Here is a 25,670-nt window from a genome sequence, read left to right as displayed (position 1 = left end):
ACGGGGCCTCGGTTTTTAAGGTCTCATCCGAAGGACCCGCAACTTTAACTTCAAAGTGCCGAGCGCATGGCGAAGGAACAGTTGCTACCCATTTTTTATCGACTTAGGTCAGTCGGGCCGAGATTCGAACTCACGACCTCCCGATCACGGAGTGAGAAGCTCACTTGAACTTTGGGCTAAGGTGAGCAAATAAAATAACATTACAGACCAACTGACCTTGACTATTTAAACACTTGAGACAATCAATCTTTGGACCCTGTGTATTGTACATCACACTGGACCATAATATATTAATAGGACAACTGATCTAATGACGTTCACCTTTATTGCCCTATATCTATTGAACTAAATCTGTGGGCCTTTATGTTTAGTACAAGTTTGCTCTCACAAAAATAATTTTTTATAGCTGAAAAAAAGAACAACAAACAGTCAGCTTTCTACACATGCTTTATTGAAAACAATTTCCAACAATCATGATATATATATAAAAACATGCAGTAATCATTAACAACCATTTATGAATTGTCCTCTCATGCAGAAGACTAATACTCTAAATGAACAATGTGTAATACTCTGTTAATGCCCAATCAAGGCCCTCTCTGTCAATGGTTTCTTATGATGTGAACACGCAGAGAACAGTTCTTGAAGAGACTTATCAGCTATTTCTTCTGACAGGAAATGAATACATTATTATGAAAGCATTACAAGATTCATCTGTAAAGATCATTAATTAAAATCGCCCGTGATATGCCAAATTGTTTGTCATGACCTGCTGGTGCTGGTTGGGTTGTGTGACAACCATTGGGGGTCCTTGTGTGGGATGTTGACCAGTGTGGGAGATGATCATGGAACCTGCTGGGGGTACTTGAGGACTGGTCTGGGAGATGACTACTGGCCCTCCATTCATGAGGGAGGGACCAGCCTGTGAGATCTGAATGGGGTAAAGGACTGATCCACCAGGAGGTAGAATCTGGTGTCCAGGAGCCATGATTGTTTGTGGTGCCCCCTGTGGCTGAGGTCCTGGAATCCTCATCGCCTACAAGAAATAAATACATACATGCTAAACAATATAGTGTGGTTGATTGATTGTATGTTGTTTTACATCCTATTCGAGAATTTTTCACTCATATAGAGACATCACCATATACTTGTGAAGGGCTTCAAATTTAGATCTATACTCTGTACTCAGGGCCTTTGAGCAGTGAGGGCTCTTTATTGTGCCAAAGACTACCGTGACATGGAATCTGGAATTTTAGGGTCTCATCTGAATGGCCCGTGACTTTCACTTCTAATGTGGGTGCTTGGCGAAGTAACAGTCATAACCTATGTTTACGTCTTAGGTTTGATGCAACACCTAATGAATTATATTACAATTAAAGGGTGTTCTCATCTGTGCAAAGTCATCTTGTTATTTACTGATTACATCACTTAAAAGGGGCACTACTCTAAATTTAATCGCAGCATTGCCAAATTAGTAAGGACATAAGTTTATCAGTTTCTTTTAAAAGCAAAAATAACACTGGTATGATATTTTCCTGTACATTTGGATGACATAACATCTTTTTATCTGCCATGTTGCTGTCCAAACTTTGAATTTGCTGTCCAAAGAAATATTGATGGCAGGCATGTGCAGTCTGCTATCCAATGGCAGAGCATCGTTCTAGTCTGAGGCTAAAAAAGGGCTTATGTACATTTAAATATTTGAGAAAATGTTAAAGACACATTTTTAGTTTGCTCTTATGTGTTCTTAACAAAATATTACAAATATTGAAATAAATACAAGAGTATGAGATGTACAGTATTGATCTGCAACATATATCTGATCTGCTGTTTATACATTGTATAAAATAAGGGGTTATTAACATTTAAAAAATTTTATGATTACATATACATGTATTTTGAATATGTTTAAACTGTCAATGATTTTTGGAAGTACAGTATAATTTGTCCGAACCAGAAACCACTGGTTCCATAAAAATTGTGGTGTTTAGAAAGAATCTGGAGTGCAGGAAAAAAAGCAGGAAAATATCTGAAATTCATTTCTGTTATTTTATTAACAAGTACAATGCATATGTTTGCAAAATATAATTAAGTGATTTAATCATTCAATATTTTGGGAGTCCAAAAATTATTCAAGAGTATATGCATGACTTACTTTCAATTTTTTCTTTTTCGTTCACAAAGTGAAAGACCCCAAACTCAACATGAAATTTAAACGGAGTCTACAGACACATACTGTACATATCAAGCACAGGTTTTGCATGTCAAAACATTCAACATAACCATAACCGCAATTATTTACCATTTGATAGTTCTTGAATTGACATCTAAATTTTCATGAAAACATTCACGTCTTCCGTCAAATGTAAGTGTCCCATTTTTTTAAACTGGACGTTTCAGTTTCGATCCCAATTTAATGTATATATTTTGATTTGTAAATATTGTCATTGATTTTATGTTATACTGTGTGATATGGCATTAAAAGCACGTTAATCGTGCAAGTATTTTTTTAAATTGATTTATTTGTAACTAAATCTTTTACATGTGTGTATTTATTCAAGTGGGCTGCGTCACCAAAAGGTTTCAGTTCGTCTCATGGTACTTACATGTATGTAAACACACGTTAGCACATCTACCACAGAATAAATTGCATTGAAGTGAACAGGTAATACTGTATTATGTGGCCGGATTTAGAGGAAATAATTACCGTTAATTATAAGCTGGTTGGAATACAGAATAGACAGTATCTGGACTACACAGAATTTTTTTATGATACATTTCTCATTTAAGTGCATGGGACTAAAATTTAAAGCCGAAACGGACAAAATTCCAGAGTACTCAGAATCTGGATTAGACAAATTATACCGTACATGTAAGTTTTAAACTCTAAACTCATGTGAAAAGTTAAGTATAAATTTGAACACTGAGCAATGTCAATGCAATTGTACATATAGAAAAAGAAGCCCTTTTAATGAAAATATTGATTACAAAACTGAACCCTTTATTTGATCACAAGGTATGTGTATCTAAGTTTCTGGTTCTGTATATTTACATGTACATACAAATGTACAAGTATACTTACAAATATTTTACTAATCAAAACCACTAACCTGTTGAGTGGAGTTGAGGGGTTGAACACTTGAGGGTGGTTGAACTAAGGGCTGAGGGGGCCCCACATACTGGAACTGTACCGGTGGGGTAGAGAGAGGCTGATTTCCTGTCACTGACTGAGGAAGCGGCATCTGACAAAAACAAGTCTCATTTAATGTTATTTCGAATTACAATACTAATGGGTTAAAAATTTCTTCTATGTTAAAACTTGTATAGACCAACAATCATGTTTGAATGGCAGGTCCTGACATACAATTTAATATAAACGAGCATTATTAAAATTTAAAAGAAAAAAGTTCCCAAAGGTAATACTTGCAACATACTACCCTCCTTCTTACTTTCTCAGAAAGTCTTTAAGGAAAGATGCCGATTTTAAAACTTTAACCCCTTCCCCTTTTCATTAAGAACTTAACATGGGACATTGATTTCTATACTTACTCTGCCTCCCACTCTTTCAGTGAGAATTTTGCGTGGGACATTGAAGATTTTTGAGGCCTTGTTAACAGACATTCCATCTTTCAGCACTGCAGAAACAGCTTGGTCCATGGTCTGATCTGTCCAGTAATAGTTGGGCTTTTTACGTCCTGCATCATCCTGTTAAAAAATAGTAATATTCATAGAAGGCATTTCTGTGTTAAGAAATTTTTATCTCTGAAATCTTATGAGTTATAAGCAGAGGAATATGAACAGCTATCCCTTGGATAAGAAATCATATTCAATGGACCTTTTGACCAACAAACTGAGTTCAGGACAATGTTGATTTGTAGAGTGTGATTTAACATCCACATGATACTTAAATTGTACACCCTGATCAATAAAATTTGTATGAGAAACTTACAATCATCATTCTCTGTTGCTGTAAGTACTGAGGTGGGATATTGGGCGGGGCCATTGGGTTAGCTCCACCTCCTGACAAATACTGGATATTTGCCATTGGCTGTTGTGGGGGATTCTGCATTCTCTGTTGTTGCTGTTGAAGAATGTTTGTCAGATTCTCTCTAGAGGCTCTCCTGAAATCCTCACCTTGCTGGTAAAACAAGAATCCATACAGCCATTTAAAAATACAATCCGCACTCCCACTTGTGTATGTAAATAAAAAAAAAAAATATTCACCTCCATTTCCAGGGGGTTCGATGAAGGAGGTGCCCCTGTCATACTGGAGGATTGAGGTGGTCTGTCCCTCTGGTTGTTATGGCTACTAGACCTCCCAGAGGCATTTGATTGGTTGCTTCCTTCTGTTGTGTTTGTGTCACTGGCATTATTCTGGGTCTGCATACAGACTGGCATGTGGGTAGGCCAGTGAATCTGTTGGCAGGGATAGTCACAATAGCTTGTATTCCAACAGCAGTAAAATATAGCCTCCTTACCACAGTTTGCACACTGTCAAAAAAAGTATGTTCATTATCAGAAAAATCTAATGTAAGCATTACTGTAGATTCCTAAATATACGCGAAGAATTAATTATCGCGTAATTTTGCGAGAAGCACCACTTGTGAAATAAAATTACTTGCTTCTATTTTCATGGTGCTAAAATCAATGTAAAATCTCTTGATGAACCGTCTACTCGCGAATTATTATTCTCGCTATTTGACACTCAAGGGCCATTTCGCGATAATAAGTACTCGCGAAAAATAAGGAATCTACAGTATTCAAGATACTTAGTCTGGAAGATGAGTTTACAAATGTATACAGAGTTTCACATCTTGTAATTATGTGCAGTTGTATAAATTTTTACCCATTGTTTTTTCTTGGTTTCTGTAACGGTTTTCTCCAGTTCTTTGTTATGAGCGGCCTTCAAGTCCACAATTATTCGCTGCTTTTCTGCCTCCCACAATGTTTTCATCTCAGCCACAGTCAATTCTGTTGTACAAAATGAAAGAATTCATTGTCAGTGTTGAAATCGCCAATAAATATTTACCCCCCCCTCCCCCCCAAAAAATTGTTACCTCCAAACTCTGTTTTCCCAAGATTTAAACTTTATTAAACTACCAGTATGACTTCACTTAATTTCAATGTACAATTCGTGGTATTCAATGATTTTGAATAAAAACTGTTTGCAGTTTACACACACAAAAAAAATTGTGTTCAACCATTAATTAACTTGTTTCCTAGATAAAAACTATGGACAATGAATATCTGTTGACTAGTTAAAACTGTCATTAAATCTCCACAACTCACGGAAATTATGCTTGAGCTCTGCAATCTGTTGCTTCTGTTCCCAATCAATACGTGCAAGTTCAGCTTCTGTATTCACTACTTCTTGTGGCTGATCCTAAAATTATTAGACTGCTTAGAAATCTCATTACAAAAATTACACTTGCTGATCATTAGGGACTAATTCTTACAAAGTTTCAGGAAAACCAATAAATTAAAGATCAGCGAGATTGAATTAGAACTTAATACAAAAAAATGAGCCGTATCAACATTGGGTTTTTAATTAGACCTACAGTTGATCGTTCAGCCTTTGACATAATTTCTGAACACATTTCCTCCAGTGACGACTGCATACTAGCCATCATCTACAGAAAGACAATGTACACTGAAAATAAACATATCCCAAAGACTTAAATTTCATACCAGATTTTGTTTGAGCCAGTTCATAAAATCAAGTTATCAAAAAAATTCTCATACGGTAATTTATTCATTTAGCCTTTACCTCGTTACCAGTATAGAATTTCAATCTTTCATTAAGGAGTAATAAATTTTCAATTGGAATATAATGTCAATCTTTCTTAAAGGAGGAATACATTTTCAGTTGGAAGTACCTATTCATATCTTTGCATTATCTTTCCAAGAAGTAGAGCAGTTTTAAGCACTTGATCAATACACTGAAGATTTTGAGTTTTACTTCAGCCAGTGTTTTTAATTTTTTCTTCAACAAATATCACTAAAATTGCTATTTTATCCTAAATCATGCATTTTAAAAAAGATTTATATTGAAACCAAATGTATATATCATTAAAATCTAATACTTTCCATCCTTTGTAGTTTAACTAGGTGCTATGTACCTCCTTAAACTTTACTTTTGTAGACAAATTACAATTTCTTGATTATAAGCAGGTATTCACTACAACCTTGTTCAGTAAAAACATGATAAACCATATAGATTACCATACCCTTTCAGAGAATGACTTGACAAGATCCTGGGCATACTGTGGCAGTTCTTTGTGGTCTGTGGACGTTTGGTTTGGGGGCTGAACCTGTGATTTAGGAGGGACCTCCTCTAATGTCACTTTTGGCTTCTCTGGAATCTTCTTTGTCCACTCTATGACCTTTCCTGTACTGGTCTGGACACTTGTGGGACTCGTTACTGACGTGGTGACAGTGATTTGGGGTTGTGGGCTTACTTTTGGCACTTTGGAGACATGAACCACAGTAATATCTTCCTCTGATAACTTCCTTTTTGGAGACAGTAAACTGGTGGGGGCTGGGGCTGAGTGGAGGGACTTTTCTATAGCAGACTGGAAAAACTCGGAGGATAGGCTGACAATGGAACCAGAAGGCTTTGGTATTGCAGGCTTTGGTAGTATGGCAGGTGGTTGAACAGGTTTTCTGTCCAAAAATAAAACAATTCAATCATCCCAAAATTATGCACAGATGTATCTACTTACTTGGTTATACTGGTACTTTCTTGAATTTTTTACATTTCCTGTTTGCAATTAAGCTGAACTTATACAGAGAATTTTCTTCAAATATATACTTGTAACTATGATTCACATACATTCTTGTAAAAGTACATGTATAGAGAGACATTGAATGGTTCCACTTTATATACTGTACATCACTTTATTTTCGCGAAATCTTATCTTCACGAATTAGCTATTTGGTAATTGTGAGACAAAAGTTTTGCAAACTGTGGATATTATTGTATATAATCCTTTACAATACAAATATATGCAAAAGTGAAATTTTTCACGAGCAGACAAACTCGCATAATTACACAAAACAAAGTTCTTGTGAATAAAAACTGAAAAACAGTACTGTATACAATATTTTTTTGGCATTATCACTTTTGCAAATGATTTTGCCCCATTTAAAATTCGCCCATTTTCAGTTGTATTAAAGAAAGAACTAGACTTCTTTTCATTCGCCCACTTTCAACGAGGGCAAAAGGAGTGAAAATAAAATGAGGGCAGAAATTTCCATGTACATGTATATAGCATAACATCAGTGTTCATGCTTATTTTTTCCTATAAAGTAATCCAAATGTCTAAATACAGTACAAAGTAAATCTGCCAAGGTTCTTACTTGTTAGTTTTCCTGTAAACAATACCAGGTCTCTCCTTCCCTTTTGGTGACACACTTGTCTCTGATGATTTTGAAGGTGAAGTCAATGGAGTGATGACCTTTTGACCTCCCTCCTCCACTTCCTCTGTGGATTTGTCCACATCTTTCTCTGGTTCCTCACTCTCCACCTCCATTTCCAGTGGCATGTCGGTCTCCTCCACCTCTTTCTCTGTTGTGTCTGGAACACCAGAAGAATCTTCCTCCTCTGAATTATGTTTTGAAGATTCAGTGGTTTCTTCTGCAGCCTCACTGTCCTTTCCTTTGTGTAAGCTTTCAGCAGTTCTATTTTCACTTTCAGCACTGTTATTCCTGTCTGCCATTTTGGTTGGAGATTTATTATCCACTGTGACTCTGGATGCAATATTATTGTCTTCTTTGACCTTAGTTGGGCTTTTATCATGTTCACTCTCAGTAACTTGACTACCAGATGCTTCAGTTTCCATCAACTCAAAAATGTTTTTCTCTGTCTTTTTGGTTTCTGTCATCACATCTGTGCTGCTGCTACAGACCTGGTCTTGTTCAGTGGTGTCCTCTTCCTCTGGAGGCATACTCCCCCCTGGAGACTTCAGTGAGGACTCCTGGGATTCCTCTTCTGTGTCCACAACACCTTTGTTCTTCTCCATCTCCTCCTCTTCTTCCTCCTCCTCACTGTCCTCCTGTGAGGAATGTTCCTCATCTGCCTCCTCTAGATTGTCTCCAGAAATTCCCAGCTTGTCTTTACATGTCTGTATTGTTTTCTGGAGTTTTGCCAGATATTCTGTCTTTGATGGAGAGGCACTGTCTGATGTTTTAGAGGTATGGCATGGACTTGACTCTCTTTCTTTCACATTTTTGGATATATCTCCTTCATTTGTTTCACATGTCTTTTCCCCAACGGTTTCTTTCTCATCATCCATTTTTGATAGTGTAGCACTAGAAGTAATTTTTAAAATAACAGCAGTAGTTTGAGCACTTTCTTGATTCTTAGATTCTTCAGCACTAGGCTTTGCACTAATTTGTCCTGTTGATGGATCAAGAATGGAGTCATGCTCTGAGTCACTATCCACATTTTCTTCCTCCATTTCCTCAATTTTACTCTGAATTTTGTCCAAAATGTCACTTTTCTCACTAGAACTTTGTTTTTCTGAGGAAGAATCAATGACTGAGTTCTGTTTTTCCTCTTCCATGGTCTCCTCCTCATCCCCTTCACTCATGGCCTCAATCTTGCTCTGAATTTTGTCCACAATGTCACTCTTTATTATGCTGGTTTTTGCTGTGGTGATTTTTATGGTGTTTGGTTTAATTTCCTCAGTAATTTTTGGTTTTGATGAACCAACAGTTGATATTTCTGACGGTGTTTCCATTTTAACAGTCTCTGAAGAGCCTAAAATTCCACTTGCTCTTACCACCCCTGGAGTCTCGGTCTTCACTCCCTGTGGTGAGTCCCCAGTCCCACGGCGAGTTGGAACAATACTGCTGTACTTGTTTCTCACAGCAGAAGCTTGTTTCATCAGTAATGACTGCTTGTCACCTTTACCGTCTGAAGCTTGGCGACTGATCCCCATTTTGATGGGTGAGGCAGGTTTGATGGGAGAGGCTGAGACAGATTGCTTGGAGGACTTTCTGAGGACTGCTTTGGTGGGTATTTTCATCTTGTTGTGGAAGTATACATGGTTCTTGTCATAAGGAGTTCTGAATGGAGCATAGTCAAATCTTCCAAACTTCTCCCTGGTAAAAAAAAAAAAGTAAGGTAATGCTAATCTCCTTAGTCATGAAAAAACAGCTATGTATATATAATATAAAGCTATATGTATATATATATATATATATATATATATATATATATATATATATATATATATATATATATATATATATATACACTGAAACTTGTCTAATTCGGATGTTGTGTAATCGAAAATCTTGTCTAATACGGTGTAAACTTTAAATCCCATTGCAGTAAATTCAGTTGTTTTAAATGTTGTCCAATCCGGAATGTTGCCTTATCCGGCCAATTTTTTTGGAACCAGTGGTGTCCAGATTAGACAAGTTTTACTGTATGTATATATATATATATATATATATATATATATATATATATATATATATATATATATATATATATATATATATATATATACATAAATATATATATATATATATATATATATATATATATATATATATATATATATATATATATATAAGGGTGAAGACAAGAGAATGTTCCCTTATGTATCAAATACGCGATAAATCCCACATAATAAAGACAGCATCTCATTTCAATTTCTCAGCCCTAACAAGGAAATTGAGAAAAAAAACATCTCACCTAATTTTCTCTATGTGAAGTTCAGTCTCCTCCATGGCATAGTCAAACCCTCCCTTTTTGCTCTTCACAGGGGTAGGGATTTCTTTGGATAGCATAAATACTTGGGAAGTTGGAACCCATGATCTGTAATTAAATGTTCATGGTACATTAACACAACTAAACATTTAAACATTCTATCTGGCAATCAAGACTCTATACCAATCTGACCATATTCTTTTACATTAAGATCTGCTTAATAAAATTTAAAATGGTTTAATACTATGAAATTCTCCTTTTCTCTCCTTAAATCATGTACATTGTACTTAGAGTTTGTGGTGAAAGAACTAATAATGAGAGTACAATTTATACTAATTAAACCAAAATCCAACCTATCATGGGCTCCAAAGAAGCGAACGTCCACTTGTCCGTCAACTTCCCGTAAGGCCTGCAAGAGAGGAACAGGATTGAAATTTACAGAATCTATGTGAGGTGTTCATACAAATTTATATCATGATCTTCAAGCATGCTAAAGCAATGTGAATTCAGCAGGAATAAAAGTATGAAGTCCAAAATCAGGCCAACTCTTACACACGTATAGCATAGAAATAAGCATTAGGATAAGACAGAGATGTGCTTTAATATATTTAAACATGTAGAGAATATTTTACTTTAGAATAAAATTTTGTTTCAAATTAAAGAAATTGAAAGCAAGTTAATCTAATGCAGGTCAGAGGTATGATTGTGAGTTTTCTCCAGATATCACACAAGTACACTGTAAGGAATCTGTGAACCAGTGCTGAGTGAAGAAATCGGTGGTGGGGTATTTACTTGTTCAGGGTAATATGGAAGATTCAGAACAGCTTGCTATAGATATATATATTTATTTTCATTTAATGATTTCTAAAAAACCATCTAGTGAATTTTCCTATCTCCACCACATGTATGGAAAAGTTTGCATTCAATATATTTTTGAAAAGCTTGTTTCAACTATTGATGTTACATAAAGCATTTTCTGCTTGTTAACCTACATTTTAATAGATAAGATTTTTAAAATATCCAAAAACATATATTCAATAGAAGATGTCAACATGAAATACTTTCAAATCTGAAAAAAAAACTTATCCTTTTCAAAATATACATAGATATGTATGAAGTAATTAAAATAAATATGTAATCAAGATGAATACATGTACTTGCAAAACAGTATTAAACACAGAAAAACATACAGAGTGATGAACACAGTTTAATGCATATAATTACATATTTACAATTTTTTAGATATAAAAAAACACTGTCACAGTGCAACATAAAATTTACATTTTTTAATAGGTCTGAAAATTTAAAATAAATTAATTTTTCTGAATTTTCCTCAGATTTAATAATGAAGACCTTGAATACAAATTGTATAGTTTGGTAATTTACAAACAAAACGCAACAAAGAAATACATGTATACAAAACAGTTGTAACAAAACATAATTTGAAAAAAAAATCTTTAAATTAAACATAATTTGAAAAAAAAAAATCTTCAAATTAAAAGAGAAATACTTGCATTAGGTGGCTCAATTCTCAAAACCTAACAAAAAACAAGAGAACTACCAGATGAACACAAAATGATGTACCTGCATGGCCTGATTCAGACATTAGGCCATTCCAAGTTTTTTCTCTGTTTAATAACCTACATACCCATTCACAAAAACACACTAGCCAAAAAATAAAACACAGTCTTTACAGTCATAAAAAACAATATTGTTCAAATGATTCGATTTTAGTGATTGGAATCGGTAAGAATTTCATAATCGATGATTGGGTTACCATAACTAACTAATTATCGATTATAATCGGACATATAAGAAGTCTATCAATTTAAATAAGTAAATGGTAAGAATGGGTAAATGACTTCTTTCTGTGGTGGTCCAGCTGGTCCTTTGTTCATTTTGTAGAACCACAAGTATGTTCATACCTGGGGACGTGCTTTGTTACCCAGGTATGAACACATTGTCTGTTTATCTGTGCCATTACGATACACAAATAAGTTAATAGCTAAGTGGTGGCTGAAAAATTCGGCTTAAAAACTATTACGCTTGTAAAATAAAATAATAAACCAATTAATCAGAATAAAAAAAAATTGTAATCAATCGCTTGGATTATGCCAGCAATCGACTGATTTTCGATTATAATCGATGATTGGAACACCACTATTCGATTTCATTAATCTATTTTTATCAAAGAAGATTTATTCCTTATCAAAGTTAAGGTATTTAAATCAATTTAAATGCTTAATAAATAAATGATTTTGACATACTTTAGATAAATATAGAAAGAAATTGACAGAATTCAAAGGTTTTCAGCTAAATAATCAATTTTAAGACAACTGATTTTGTTTGTTTTTTTTCTGATCAGTGCAGAGCTGCCAACATCATAAAATGAAAAATAGTAAGGAGGAGGTCCAGAGGTCACCTAAGCCCCTGGCCACATGAGATTTTTTGTGAATGAATTTTCCCATTTTGTTTACTATAAAGCATTAAAACGATTTAGATTTCAACTATACATCGACAATGACAAAACAAGCAAGTGCTGCAAGGACTACAGCTTTTTTATTTCAATAGTAAAAGCTGAAAAGGGACAGCTATAAAAATTATGGTATTTCAAACTGATGGAGAAAAACAGAAATTGGAAGAATAAATAGAGGAATCATAAGGCATATTTTAGATTGCAAATCGTAAGCTTTATGCCTAAATCATAAGGGTTGGCAGCTCTGTCTGTGGTGTCAAAACCAAGGTGCATGTGGACGCTAAACCTAGAAAGAACTTGGAATGGCCTTAAATGATGACAACTGAACAAAGATTTCATCGAGATCACATATATGACTTGCAGGTGCAGCTGACATGGAAAAATACATCATGCAAAGTCAACATTTACAATGTACTACATATATTTAGCTAACACTCACTTTAGCTGGCCAGAATGGGTAACCTTTTAGTTTCGCCCATACTAGGGTATGTGGTGTTCTCTGAAATTCAAAGATAGTGCCACTGATATTAATCTTATTGTACATATAATTTCATAATACACATGTAATTGTTCATAAATATAATTATCTCTATATGATATATATCTTTAATATAATTCATCTCACTGCCATTTTAGCTATAATTTCCTGAAGCATATTTAAATGAAAGTTTTATATCATTAAGATAGTTCGAACTGAAAAGGAGAACAGCCTGACAGTAATCTTACACAGGTTTCACTGAACCATTCATCATTCTTCCTGATACAGGAGTTCAAGTAACAATCTGGACACAACTCTATCTCGTTCATCTGTAATGAAAATCAACAATGGTGAATCACTAGTCATTATGACCATCTTTACACTAGATTGATAAACATTTACCAGTTCAAAATTTATTCTGTGTAGTTTATTTTTGTTGTTTTGTTTTTCACTTTCGAATATGTGAATCAATGCACTCTATTCTATTTTAAAGCTTAATTCAATCAACAACGGACTTACCTCATGCTTACAAATTTTGATGATCATTTTGGCACTGGCAGTTAATTTATGGGCAGCTAAAAAGACCAACACAGACATGCTTAAAATCGGCAACAATAATGACAGGTACATAATACTGAAGACAACATTGCATCTGAAACATATTCTCCAGGTATGACTAAAGCAGAAATAAGCTTGTCTGTGATGATTCATTAACTATTTCTGGCTTTAAATATTTCAAAACACTTGTAGAAATACTGACATCCATTGAAGATGATACAGTTGTGAAGAATCCATTTAGCATCAGCTAGGAAGGCCTCTGTACACCCGTACATCTTCTTCTTAATGTTCTACAATATAAATATATAGACAGATTATTTTTCATCTAGGAAGGCCTCCATACACCTGTACATCTTCTTAATGTTCTGCAATATAAATATATAGTCAGACTATTCTTCATATTTAACTACATCCACACTTTCTGAAGCATGTTTTCAAATCTCTTTTGTTGAGGCATACACTATATAAGACTACAGCTTTAAAGGAAGTTTAAAACTATTTCAGACATCAACAATCTACCAAAGACCACTTCCTGACGCTGTTATTAAATGACCAACTCTCTCAAAAACATATATTTGAACACAATATAACATACCATTGAAGTTCGTTCATCTCGAACACTGATATCTTGAATGCCAGGGATATGTCGAAATGAGTTGGCAGTCCCAACAACTTATTTTTTTTTATGATTTGAATCAACAAATACATGTATCTCAAAGTTTAATCTTGGTCCCATCGAGTTCAAGATAACAAGGTTTGACTGTAGTTTAGTTCGTTATAAATGACCTACTTTTTCTAACTGGGTCAGATCCATGGGGTTGTAGATATAGTCTGTATAGTAAGGAACAGCCTGAAGGTCAACTGGTATGGTAAATGGGTCACTCTGAAACAAGCAAAAGCATTATTAATGGAAAGGAATACTATATTCTTATTGACACTGTAATACTTCCAATTTTCTTTTGATCCATGACACAGTTCATTCATGCTACCCACAATCACATAACAGACAAACCATTGCTTCCCCATTTTTATATTGGCCTACCCCTTGATGCTTCATCCTCTCCAGTGCATACTTGAGAAGAGTACACAGTGTATCCACGGTGATCATGGACATGGCCTTTGACCTCGTATCCACACACTCTGCTCTCATTATCTTCTGCAAAAATGGAAACGAAATGATTGTAAATCATTTACAACCCATGAAGAGTATCTTAATCACAAGATCCTGATGCCTGACTTTAAGCCTTGAATATCCTATGACAATTACATTTCTCTGATAAGCCTTCCACACTTTTGATATTTTTCAACATTTACATGTATCCTGATGCCCAATATTAATCATATGATTATATAAATGTATAAAGGCAAATGAATATAAGCAAGAAGAATGATACTAATGTTTGTTAAGTCATTTGAGTGGTGACCTTAGATGACCTATGATGACCTGTGTTGACCTACCTCACACTCTGGACACACCCAGTCCTTGGGGAGGTCCCCACTGACCTCCAGACATTTGGTGTGATAAACCCTGGGGCACAGTTCACAACAGATCACTGTCCCCTCTTTATGGCACAGCCAGCAAAAATAGTCATTACGGTTGTCCTGAAATACCAGATTTTGTCTCAATCATAGGTGGTAGAGGCTTCCAACATAATGAACAGAGAAAGATGTCAATCATCAATTCATTACACTTCAACAAACACTGCATTTCCTAAAAATTATTAAATTTCAGAGTCTTCATTTTATGAACTTCATGAATTCTAAACCAAATGAATATACATATAGATTGGTGCTGCAAAAATCTTTTAGCAGATTAATTTTTACCTCTCCCGAGCCATCGTTTCTGCCTATTTTACGTTTTTTGGGGGGTGGGTTTGTGCCAACATTACTGACATCAACACCACTGGTTTTCTCATCACTGGTGGAACCCTTCTTCCTTTTAGCTGGGGATTCTGTTTAAATAATCATGCAGGTAGTCAAAATATTATACAATAGTAAAATTTGTATGTAAGAAGAATGTAAGATACTTCAGATAAAGTGCTACTTACTAAACATTTAGTAGAGGTCATTAACCTATTACAATTACATCAACAAAATCACATCTTTTCATCAATCCTCATCTGTTTCCAAAATAATCTTTTCATTTTAGCATTCTGATAATGAATTTATACAATACCTATGCCATCCTTAGATGCTTTCCCCTGGAGTCTCTGATTATTCTCGATTTCCCTGGCGACAGCGACAGTAGTGGTACCATTCATATGAATGCTACCAGTTGATAATCTGGTTCTCATACCTCCAGCCTTCTCTGCCTCTTCTGTAACACCAACATCTGTCATGATGAAACAAGGGCTATATGCTTGTTGATTGCTATCGAGTGTTTTATTACTTAACTCTTACATGGATTAATTAAGGTAGAATTCAAATCTTCAGAAATAAGAATTTATTTTATACAGAAAACAGAAAAGTAATTATTTCTTCTGAGCATATCAATGACTTTGTTTTGTTTTCTGTTCAAACAATGTTGGATAAATATAGATTTTATTTTTCTTTCTTTCCTTACTTTTCTCCTTCTCTCTATCTCTGGACCTCTCCCTGGTCTGTGGGGCAGGGCGTCGCCTGAGTGGGATCTCATCTGAAGAAGGACACAAACATTAAAATTTCAATCAATAACCATACATGTATACTATGTCATTGAGATCAATCCTCCGTGTAGTTCATTGTATTCATAGAAGCCAATCTATAGCTTTGACACATTCATTGTATGGATGGATCACAGACATAAAAAAAATACAATAGCCAACTTCATTTCTTTCCATTCTTTGTTTTTTTTTCGAATTGCAAAGGATCTGCCATGCTTATGATAAAAGATTGATAAATGCTTTTTTCCCATTTTAACATTACAAAAATCAGTAAGAACGGAAAAGAAAGAAAATCTCAAATGTATTGTATAAACATTTTGTCTATGAAGTGTGATAAGATGACCAAAACAACAGAATCTCAAAACTAAGACGTCTGTATGTGTGTCAAGTTGAAAAAGATAAACAGATAAGTTGATATCTGTGTAAAGGACTTCAACATATATATTTTCTCTAGAGGTGAACATGCATGCGGATCCTTATGCCATCAAATTCTTATAATAGTCATAAAAAGCTTATATTTTTGTGTAGTGTATTGTATTACATTGTCTAATATATACAAAGCTTGCACATTTCTTAATTAGATAATTATTATTGTTCACTGTTTTGTTGTATTCGTGACTATATGCCAATGTATGATGATGTCAATAAAATGAACTAAATTTTTGTGTTTCCATATTAGGAAAGAGCAACAATATAGTTAGAAACTATTAAGTAAAGTGATTGCTGCATATCTCTGTTGTACATACAGTGTAGTACACATATTTAAGTTTATAGTTTTCATGTTTATTTTGAAAAGAAAAACATTGCATCACAGCATATTAGGGATGTAGATCGGGAGTAAATACTGAATTTCTGTGTGCAGTCCACATGTAGGCATGTTAAGTATGTATATCAGGATTAAATACTTAATCTCCATGTGCAGTCCACATGTAGGTCTACCCATACTATTTATAATTAGAGTCTCTCTTTTGTGATATGTGCTACATATTCTATACGTGAAGCACACACTTTCTGTTACCATAGTTACCTCTGCTCCTCAGGGATTCCGCCCTCTGACTCATGGCTTAGCAACAATCTACAAAGTAATGAACACAAGTGAAAGTCAAACATTTCACCTGCTGCCCAATTAACTTCAGAATTAATTGGTTTCTTGTCATTCAGAATTACAAAGTGTCAAGCTGTCTTCTGTGGATTTGATATGTTGTAACATCTAAAAGTTACAACTCCATATGAATAAGTATGTGTATACCTTGCATATGAAAAAAAAAATCAAGGCAATTGTTAAATGTTTACATGATTACATCCGCACACAATGATCCTCCAAAAATTAAGAGCTTTACATACATGAGTTGCAAGTATATTTGTATTTACAATGAATGCTCCTCAGTCTGTAAATTCATATATTAAACAATTAATAGATTATTAGCAATAACACAATATCTTAGTGACATTTTGAATGAACATCTCAACTGTATTCTAAATTCTCTTAAGATTATACAGTTATGACAAAACATAAGAGACCACATGCCAACCAATACAACATGAAGATCTATAGGATTGTCAGTGCAGATGTTTTCCACAGCTAAAGCATGACTCAGACAAGATTTTACACATTGAGATTAAAGAACAAGTCTGACTGTCTGGGACACAAACCTGTTGTAGTCCTGGGCAAGATAACATGTGGAGGGAATTCAATGTTTCCAAAGCAGGTCATCTATAGAGGAGAGCACTGTCATGCCCCAGTGAGCTTTAAAATTCTGTATGACACATGGTCGGTGTAGTCTGCACTCAGAGTAAATATGTCTGACCTAGATGTTTGGCAGTATTAACTCACCTCTTTGTATATATATGAAGTCACATGATGCCTCTAAATCAATAGCTGAATATCTCACTTTATCTACAGTTATATCAACATCAGCCAATGAAAACAAAGTACGGGAAACACAAGATCAAGTGTCGGCCAAAAACAGGATTGGGGCTCAAACGAGGGACTTCAATAAAAAAACATTTAAATTTCTAACACTTAATCTCTGCATTTTTATAGATTCTATTACAATAAAATTTAGATTATTAAGTAGTCTGTGTAAAACATTCTTGAAATGTTTTATAATAAAATGATCAAGGGTTGATTGTAAAATAAATAAATAAAATGAAATAAAATATTATGTTCCCAATATGTTGATCGTAAAATAAATATGTAAAATGAAATGATACTGTATTGGCTTCTGTATAAATTTCTTATCGATATGGTCACAAATCTTTCTTTTATTTCAGTCATTGTATGCATGTTCCTTGTTTTTGCAGACTTAATTTGCTTTTATTATACTGCTATTCTGGACTATGACACACAAGCATGTCTAGAATTTCTGACAAATCTTAGCTGCGCATTGAAATTGTCTGATACATACCATATGCTTGCATTTTAAATTACCTAGTTACATCCAAAGATTTAATCATGAGTTCTAGCTCCCTTGTAAATAGTTCTGATTGATAATAATTATAATTGTAAGGTATATATCAGACCTTATATATACAAATTCTGGCTGCCCAAACAACTGAGAAGAGAAACACCAAAACATTGATTTATGACAGCTAAAACGTACTGCAGTAAGGCATTGATGAAACTTGATAATATTCAGATTCCTAGCTTATTTGAGATATATATCACATCTATATAACAAGAAGCCCAGGGGCCACATCGCTCACCTGAGCACTTTGGCTAGGAAAAAGCAGAAATCAGTTCAGTATTGAAAAGTAATAAAATATAAGTGGTTGGGGGTTGGGCCGGGGGTTATGATTTGAACAAACTTGAATCTACACTTCCTAAGTATGCTTTTGAATTAATATGACACATAAAGGCTTTGCTGTTCTTAAGAAGAAATTTTTCATTGATATATCCTTTATATTCCTTTGTATAACTATGATCCCCTGTTTTGGCCCCTCCAACAAATTTGAATCTACATTACCTGAGGATGCTTTTATATTATGACCAATCACAGCTTTGTTGTTCTTGAGAGGAATTTTTAAAGATTTTTCCTATGTATTCCTATATAAAACTTTGGTCACCCATTGTGGCCCCACCCTACCCCCGCGGGTCATGATTTGAACAATCTTGATAATCTACACTACTTGACGATGCTTCCATATGAATATGACCAATTATGGCTTTGCTGTTCTTGGGAAGATTTATGTAGATTTTTCCTATGTAAAACTTTGATTGCCCATAGTTGCCCCACCCTACCCCTTGGGGTCATGATTTGAACAAAACTGAATCTACACTACCTGAGGATGCTTCCATATAAATATGACCAATCATGGCTTTACTGTTCTTGAGAAGAAGATTTTTAAAGGCTTTCCCTATGTATTCCTGTGTAAAACTTTGATTGCCCACTGTGGCCTCACCCTACCCCTTGGGGTCATGATTTGAAGAAATCTTGAATTTACACTACCTCAACCTACCCCTTGGGGTCATGATTTGAAGAAATCTTGAATTTACACTACCTGAGAATGCTGCCATATATGACCAATCATGGCTTTGCTGTTCTTGAGAAGAAAATTTTTAAAGATTTTTCTTATTTTTTCTCCTATGTAAAACTTTGATTGCCCATTGTGGCCCCACCCTACCCCCCGGGGTCATGGTTTTAACAAATTGAATGTACACTATCTCACAATGAATCCACATAAGTTTTATAATTTCCAGTCCTGTGGTTCTTGAGAAGATTTTTAAAACATGCCCTTAATTTTTCATGAATTTATAATTATCTCCCCTTGGAAGAAGGTGTGGCCCTTCATTTGAACAATCTTGAATCCCCTTTACCCAAGGATACTTTGTGGCAATTAGTTTGGTTGAAATTGGCCCCGTGGTCAACAGAACTTCCCCTAAGTAAATATATCCATACGCATTATTATCCAGCCCTCATAAAGTTAGTGGGAATGTTAGTCTGTATTGCTCAAATTTAAACATTTCTTTGAAAAAGGTTGATTGTTTTACTTAGTATAATGAATTACTAAGCCCTTACACCAGGATCAACTTCCTCGTACACCAGGATCAACTTCCCAGAAAATGATCTGAAACATGATTGATTGTAGATACTGTAAGAAATGATTTACAGGAAAGATTTGTATCCATGAAAAAAAAAGAAATTTGTAGATCCTATTAAGGATGCCTTCAAGGATTGTTGAAGGGCTTGTATGTCTCAATGACCCCAAGAACTATGCTGGCAGGAGCTCTTGGTAGGGCCACATGCCAGACAGGTCCACCAACCAGACAAAATGCAATACACTGATACTCCAGGTGTTGCTAGTAAAGGTCTTGGGTTTGATTCCTGGTCCAGCCATAGATATTATCTTTTTTCTGTTAAATTTAACACTGAGATTTCACATGGAGACATCACCATTTGCCAGTGGAGGGCTGCAAATTTAGACCTGTACTCGGCATTTATGGCTCTTGAGCAGTGAGGGATCTTTTTCGTGCCAGCACCTACTGCTATACAGCACCTCAGTTTATATGGTCTCATCCAAAGGACCTACTCCCCGTGACACAATGGATTTGTACCTGTGATGTAAGGATCAACTCCTTACTTCATGATCTAGAGCAAATGCTCTAACCATAGTGCCATGCAGGCGACTTGGCTCCATTTGTGATAGTATGTAATTAGTGCCTCATGGGTCCTTACAAAAATGGAACATTGAATTCATATATGTCTGTAGGAAACAATGGGGTTGAGGAGGTTTCTTATCGCCATGAGTGTACAAAATTTCTGTTCACCCGCTGCCCAGTTCATTCTATAGTCCAGCAGAGCTGACAAATTTGAAAGAACTTTTTCAATAAATTCTATGTAAACTTTCATAAATTGTACTTTCTGGTTAGCAATTTTTTTTTCAGTGAGTTTCATTCCAGCTCTCTGTCAGCAAATTCACCAAATGCTAAATGATCGAAACTCAAAATTTAACACTGATACAGGAAATTATTCAGTATCTAATATTACATGAATTCATTCATCAAAAGATTTCCCAATATATTTAAAGTGAGCCAAAAGGCTGTTTTGCTAGTTTTAGCTTTATGTGTACTGTGCGTAAATTAGTCCGTATTAGGGAGGAGGTTTGTTCAGAAAGAAACATATACAAGTATTCCAGGAGGAACTCCATTCCCACATGAATACATTCAGACATGGATTTTTTTTCACCCATCCTGAACCCAAATGTAACTACCTCTAAAGGTGGATTAATGAATTTCAGAAACTGGATTTAGTTTCAAAAATCCATGAAGTTAAATTAAACAGCAAAAATTTTTAATCCAAAATCGGTTTCCTAATATCAAACATAACTTGAACTTTTAGGAAATACACTGCACTAGTCTTATAATTTTTTGGAGGGGATACATGCATCGATGATTCAAATAATATTTCAATGATTTTTAAATTAATTTCTTTTTATTTGAAAAATCATTTTATAAAAAATGTTTTTACAAAAACATGAAAAAGTTAACCCACAAATCATTGGCAATATTTAAAAAATGACTTACACAACATTCCAATAAATGAATTTGTAATATATTGCATATGTAATACATGATTGAATTAGTGTACAATCTCTTCTTGATAAATTTAAAACGAAATCAAATGAACCACTCAACAATAATCCACTTTGTTTGATAGCTACATATGCACAATTTTCCGAAAGTACACAGTATTTGTGCCTTTTGTGTCAATTAATGTCTAAATCCCATGCATGTAAATGTGTGGATTAACCTACACAGAAGTGGGTAATTTAAAATGATTCTATGAAAAACCTGTGCAGTTGAAGATGTGCTCAAGGTGACACCTATTCATTTTCACCTGACAGGTGTATAATGAAGATCACAGGCCTCTGTATAAATATCAGTATTCATAACACTCACCTGGGTTATCTAGGGCACTTGTCTGGGGTTACCATGGGGGAATTCTGGGAAAAAAAAGTAATTAATGCGTCATTGTAGTTCTTTAAGTTATTATTACATATTAGGCAAAATGAAAAACTAGACATTAACACATGCATGCACGAGATGAGAAAAATGTGAATCAATTAATTGGCAAAATGAAATCGGTCAATTGAGTTCAAAAATTTAAGCATTTAAAGAAAATAAAAATACTTCTGGACCCACCCCTGATTTTTTTTTTTATAGTTACAGAATAGCATCTTGCAAGGTACATGAATGTGTTACTTACTGAGCCAATGAAAAATATTTCACTAATTCAGATATACATTAATTCAAAGATGTCAGCAATCTCACAGCAATGCATTAATTGTCCTGTGTCTGGACACACTGGTCGCTGGAATTCCATCTTTATTTAAAATGATTTCTTTTTTTAAATAAGAAAACCTAAATGTGTACATTCACTGGTGGATCAAAAACTTTAATGGATAACTAAATAACTGTGCCCCGGCCCTCCCCCCATTTGCGTGATAAGGGTGTTATACTTCTTTTTGTACTTTGTGTTTTTCAGTACACTGATAACTTAATTACTATAAAATTCAAATGTCTATTTATTTCTTATTGTTGTTCCTTATTATGATTAGTGTTTGAATTTGTAATGTAATGTATAGGTTGGACCTTGTTATGGTCCACCTATATAATAGAACAGTGGCAAAGACAGTGTTAAAGTAAAGTATTTGAGTTCAAATTCCAGATTTTTAAGAATCATTTTCATTGATAATTGATTAATCCTTCTAGAGGAAAAATAAGTTAGATGATTTGAAAACTTCAGCTAAGTACAGTCTTTATAATATTCAAAGCAAAGTACAATTCTCTCCCGATTTGCCATTATTAAAGCACAAAAAAATCAAGTCCATAATTATCGTATAGTAGTATAAAAATCTTTCATGCTCAAGTCTCATCATCTGCCCATAAGCAACCTTAAATATGAATTGAAACAAGTGATGGCTCAATCAAAAAAAAAAGGAGAAAACAGAAAAAGATTCTTTTTGCCTAAAGACACTCGATCATGCAGCCCTGTCAAATTTGAGACTGGCTATTCTTTTGCCAAACACTCAACATCAGAGAATGAGTCAAGTTTTAATGTCTTTTGGATTTATAAAACCTTCAAGAGGCCTTGTGTCACAGTAGGAGCTGGTGTCACAGCAGGAGCTTACAAGTTAAAGAATCCTTCCTACACTTATACATCCACAGCATTAGGAGTCTTAATTTGGCATGGAGTCACCTGTAGCTGGCAATTAACATCTTATAATGAGTGAAATGTTCTCCCTGGGGTATAAAATCACTGAGTCTATCAATGAACATATGGACTGGACACAAATTTTATTTTGCTGATTCCCAGATCATTCTCGTATGTTCACTATCAAAGAAATGTGAAATGATTGCATTTATTGTAATCGTAAACAGTCAAAATATTTTCTCAGAGACCTCCTAAATGATGACAAGCATTCAACAGATTCAATATATCACTGAATTTTGAAAAAAAAAAAATACTTTTCACTGGTTAAGGACATGGGACACTTAAAAAAATATTCTAATACACAGTTATGATTCTGTGAATTGACCAAAATATCTGAAATAGGTTGGGAATGGAAAAGCTGACGAAAAGCCCAGAAAAGGTTTAAATGAGTGACAAATATTGAAGTGTGACAGTTTGTTCAAACAACTTTTACATCCAGACCTGGCTGAATGAACCGCCACACATTGTAAGGAAGTCTGACTTATCCCTATGTTAGTGTTTACCTTACTTGGATATATATAAATGGAAATGTCTGGATGATGCAGACTATAGATTAAAACACAGACTTAACAACTTTAATTTTTTACCCGGATAAAAACTGAAATGGATATCTGCAAAAATAGAAAGTACCGAAATATTGGAAAACACTTGTAAATATCGGACTCTTGGATTCAAATTAGCAGAATTCCGCTAAATATTGGAACAGAATCATCACTGAATACAGAGTTTTTCTAAAATTCTTTCTACATGCTTTATTATTGCAACAATACATATCACAAAATTTTCCTATCAAACCAGCCTTATTTCTTCATTCTTCCAAAATCTTTTCTTTTATATCTGTATTGAAAACACAAAAAAATAAATCCCCAAAAATAAATATAGATTTACTCAAATTTTACCAATTAACCAATTAATTTCTATCTTATAAAACGAAATAACAGAAGATATGAAAAAATGCCACTTTCACCAGATTTTGGATATCCTATGACCTTAAAGATTATAACTAGTGATGCAGGAATCGTTAAAAATTTCATAGTCAATGATTGGTTTTCTTTAACTAAGTTGGATTAAAAACAGAAAACAAAAAATTCCAAAATAAACAACTGAACACTAGTAAATCAAATTGAAACATTACATTTCCTAGGCAGAGATTTTTTCTCTTAAATTGTTTTTGACATCAAGATGAAGAAAAAACTTAGTAAAATACTTATTGCATGTAAGAAGACTTGTGTAGTGTGGGAATATGCATGTGGAGCACCTCATATTGGTAAAAAAGCATGTTGTGCCAATAACGAGCGACTTCTTAAGGTATTACTGATAACTCTGGCAGCTAGAATATTGCATTTCAAAATATGTCTCATTGATAAATATAGAACTGATTAATTGAAATAAAATTTCAATAATCAAGCACACGGAATATACCAACAATCAACTGATTTTATAATCAATGATTGAAACACCACTTATTATAACCACACAAATATACGATACGGTCACAAATGTAAATACAGTTAAACTTAGGTATCTCAAATACCATGGATATGTCTTGAATTGATTTGGAAGTCCCAAGCCCTTATTCTTTTAGTATTTTACCCTGGATATCTTGAATCCTCGGATATCTCGAAGTTTTTTCTTAGTCCCATTGAATTCGAGATAATGAGGTTTGACTGTATAAGAAAAAAGTATCACTTTTAAACATCACAAAGAGATTCGTGATCAAATCTATAAAGCCCTTCAGGCTTCACATGATTTGAACATGTGAACAACCCGTATCTACAGCATATCTCAATAGATGTATAAAAGTGAATCTTATTTCTTGAATAATTTACTCTCTACACACTGGGAATTCTGAAGAGATCAAACTAACAATCATCTGATGAATATATAGTAAATATTAAGTGTTTTGCTAAGAACAATTCTCTGAAACTTTAGGATCAAAGTTAGAGAAAACCAATTAGTGCCTTCGTAAATGAACTTTTTTAACATATCGAATGAAGATTAACATAACAGGTAACAAGTGCACATCTATTTTGAAGTTCAGCGTCTATTTCACTCTCACATACGGTCGGAAAAAAAAGAGTGCATGTAAATTTATAATAATCCAATGTCTAAGATTGATATCATTATAAAATATTAAAATGAACTGTGTGCATGGATTTTAATTCTTTTCTACAATGAAACTTCTTCCCAGCTAGTGGGTGAAAACTGATAGCAAATAAGTAGTAAAGGTGACATCATAATTTTAAGCATCTCTAAAAAAAAAAAAAAAAAAATGAAAATTCCCATATGAACATGCAGTCTCATTTTGAGCTATGCAGCCACACAGAAAAATTAAGCATTATAACACATGCCAACTACAGGAACTCTAAGCTCTAATTAAATATCTCACATAAGTTAGTGTACATAGACACATGTAAAATCACCTGCACAATGCAGTCTTCTCACTTTTAACCTGTTAAAATTCAACTGCCTTCTTCTTTAACAGTCTACAATCTTCCTAAACAAATGTCCACCATTTTCTCTGGAGTTGAACCATGTGGTAAAATTAGATGCAGTTAAACAGCCTTGAACCTTTCACAGG

At 34.2% G+C, this 25,670-nt stretch overlaps 2 protein-coding genes across 3 annotated transcripts in view; one reads left to right on the top strand and one right to left on the bottom strand.

Annotated features, from left to right (window-relative positions):
- Positions 1-25,670, top strand: part of LOC133187886 (ATPase inhibitor mai-2, mitochondrial-like) — a 195,840-nt gene that overhangs the window by 130,956 nt on the left and 39,214 nt on the right. The window lies entirely within an intron of this gene.
- On the bottom strand, positions 430-25,670 carry LOC133187758 (MYND-type zinc finger-containing chromatin reader ZMYND8-like). Of its 2 annotated transcripts, XM_061323162.1 has the most exons (25): positions 25,513-25,670; positions 21,775-21,818; positions 16,903-16,950; positions 15,797-15,868; positions 15,410-15,565; positions 15,058-15,185; positions 14,692-14,835; positions 14,276-14,389; positions 14,024-14,116; positions 13,436-13,523; positions 13,195-13,250; positions 12,924-13,004; positions 12,637-12,696; positions 10,075-10,130; positions 9,707-9,829; positions 7,360-9,105; positions 6,228-6,663; positions 5,559-5,630; positions 5,290-5,383; positions 4,847-4,971; positions 4,225-4,491; positions 3,950-4,138; positions 3,550-3,705; positions 3,111-3,242; positions 430-1,036 (listed from the first exon to the last, which is right to left on the bottom strand). In XM_061323162.1, the coding sequence occupies exons 3-25, from the start codon at positions 16,934-16,936 to the stop codon at positions 731-733; spliced, it is 4,728 nt and encodes a 1,575-aa protein (XP_061179146.1). In that variant the 5' UTR covers positions 16,937-16,950; positions 21,775-21,818; positions 25,513-25,670; the 3' UTR covers positions 430-730. The 2 variants fall into 2 exon arrangements, with proteins under 2 accessions (XP_061179146.1, XP_061179152.1); XM_061323168.1 differs by lacking the exons at positions 21,775-21,818; positions 25,513-25,670 and adding an exon at positions 17,529-17,833.

Source organism: Saccostrea echinata, unplaced genomic scaffold (genome assembly GCF_033153115.1).
Source record: "Saccostrea echinata isolate AGI-Se365-2 ecotype Australia unplaced genomic scaffold, CSIRO_AGI_Sech_v1 ptg000001l, whole genome shotgun sequence".
NCBI lineage: Eukaryota > Metazoa > Mollusca > Bivalvia > Ostreida > Ostreidae > Saccostrea > Saccostrea echinata.
Note: the sequence above shows the minus strand (reverse complement) of the source record. Positions and strands in the feature narration are given on the sequence as shown.